We start from the raw sequence: 1,682 nt of genomic DNA on the forward strand, positions 1-1,682 counted from the left end.
TGAGCTACTAAAATTTTAGATTATACAGTTTTATTACGTACCATAAATCTCCAATCTAGGCCTACCAAAATATCAACATTTACATGGCAGTTGTTCATGTAATCATCTGCTAATTGCAATTTAGAAAATGTCATTACCTCCTCACCAGGAACACTAGGGCGGAACAATGGTGCACAAATGTCAGGTATTTCAGCTGCCATTACCCCTGCGTTACTCCCCTGGGGTGTTTTGGCACCCCAGTTTTGCTTAAGTGCTCGTAATTACTAGTAGGCAACTTATTTCTTTTTCTCCCTCCCAGTTCTTTCCTGACTCAAGAAGGGTGTGTCACATGTAGTATTGCTCAGTTGTGGGTCAGTTGTCTTGGGAGCTAGACGTCGTTTTGGCCTTCTGGGGGGTTCAGTCACCCCACCTGACTAATGCAAAGAAAGAAAGAGGTTGGATAAGCTTGCCCCAGTTAGGCAAATATTTCATATGTTTGTAGAAAATGGCAAAAAGAACTACACCCCATCAGAATTTGTGACTATAGATGAAATGCTTGTAGCCTTTAGGGGAGATTGTCCCTTTAGGCAGTATATCCCCAGCAAACCAGCCAAATATGGCATCAAAATACATGCACTGTGTGATGCAAAAACATTCTATGTATGTAACATGGAGATATATGCCGGAACAGCCAGATGGACCATTCAAGGCTGACAAGCAATACAATTCATCACAGGCCATGGTCACAAGACTTATTTCTGACATCTCTGGGTCTGCTAGAAATGTAACATTTGATAATTGGTATACCAGCTATCCACTAGTGGAATCACTACTCCGTGACCATAACTTGACTGCTGTGGGGACCCTCAGAAAGAACAAGAGGGAGATTCCCCCAGAATTCTTGGTGACAAAGAATAGACCTCCTGTGGACAGCATGTTTGGATTTGGAGACAACCTTACATTAGTCTCATACATACCAAAGAGTAAGGACAAAAAGAAAAATGTGGTGCTCGTTAGTAGCATGCACCATGATGCAAAGATAGACGAAGCTACAGGTGAGGACAATAAACCTGAAATCATCACGTTCTATAATTCAACCAAAGGAGGAGTAGATGTGGTCGACATGATGATGGATAAGTATAGCGTTTCCAGAAACAGCCGGCGTTGGCCTCTAACTGTGTTCTTTGCTCTCCTGAACATCGTCTGTGTAAATTCGTATGTCCTGTATGCTCACAGCCCACAGAATAAACTCAAGCTCCACAAATTCATCAAGAAATTATTCATGACGCTATTAGAGGACACTCTAAAGAGGAGACTCCAGAACATTTGCCTCCCAAAAAGTCTCAGAACAGAGATTGCAAGACTGTTCCCGAAGCTGCAGAAGCAATAACCTCACAAACTCACAGACATTACAATGCCAAGCAAAGAGATGTGTATTTTGTGCCAGGTCAAAGGACCGAAAGGTGAAAACAGTATGTAGCACTTGCGGTAAACATGTTTGTAAGGATCACAGTAAGATGACTGTGAGCTGCATAGATTGCGAAAATACAGCAGGTGGTGAATCAGAGTGAATGTAATTCTGTATGCAATGAGCTCACACTGATTTTTTTTTTTTTTAATTCATGGAAATATTTTTTTATAAAGAAACCATGTTTAAGTTTATGCAACAAATTTAATGCTATGTAATGAGCTCACTTTTTTTC

At 40.9% G+C, this 1,682-nt stretch overlaps 1 protein-coding gene across 1 annotated transcript; it reads left to right on the forward strand.

The window, feature by feature from the left end:
* The first annotated feature begins 658 nt into the window (after positions 1-658).
* On the forward strand, positions 659-1,369 carry LOC136852790 (uncharacterized). The gene has a single exon (XM_067127690.1). The coding sequence runs from the start codon at positions 659-661 to the stop codon at positions 1,367-1,369; it is 711 nt and encodes a 236-aa protein (XP_066983791.1).
* The last annotated feature ends 313 nt before the right edge of the window (positions 1,370-1,682 follow it).

The sequence above is a fragment of the Macrobrachium rosenbergii genome, chromosome 26 (genome assembly GCF_040412425.1).
Source record: "Macrobrachium rosenbergii isolate ZJJX-2024 chromosome 26, ASM4041242v1, whole genome shotgun sequence".
Taxonomy (NCBI): domain Eukaryota; kingdom Metazoa; phylum Arthropoda; class Malacostraca; order Decapoda; family Palaemonidae; genus Macrobrachium; species Macrobrachium rosenbergii.

What these genes read in the sequence shown, in the direction of transcription:
- LOC136852790 (XM_067127690.1), top strand. Translation starts at nt 659, where the DNA reads ATGCCGGAACAGCCAGATGGACCATTCAAGGCTGACAAGCAATACAAT.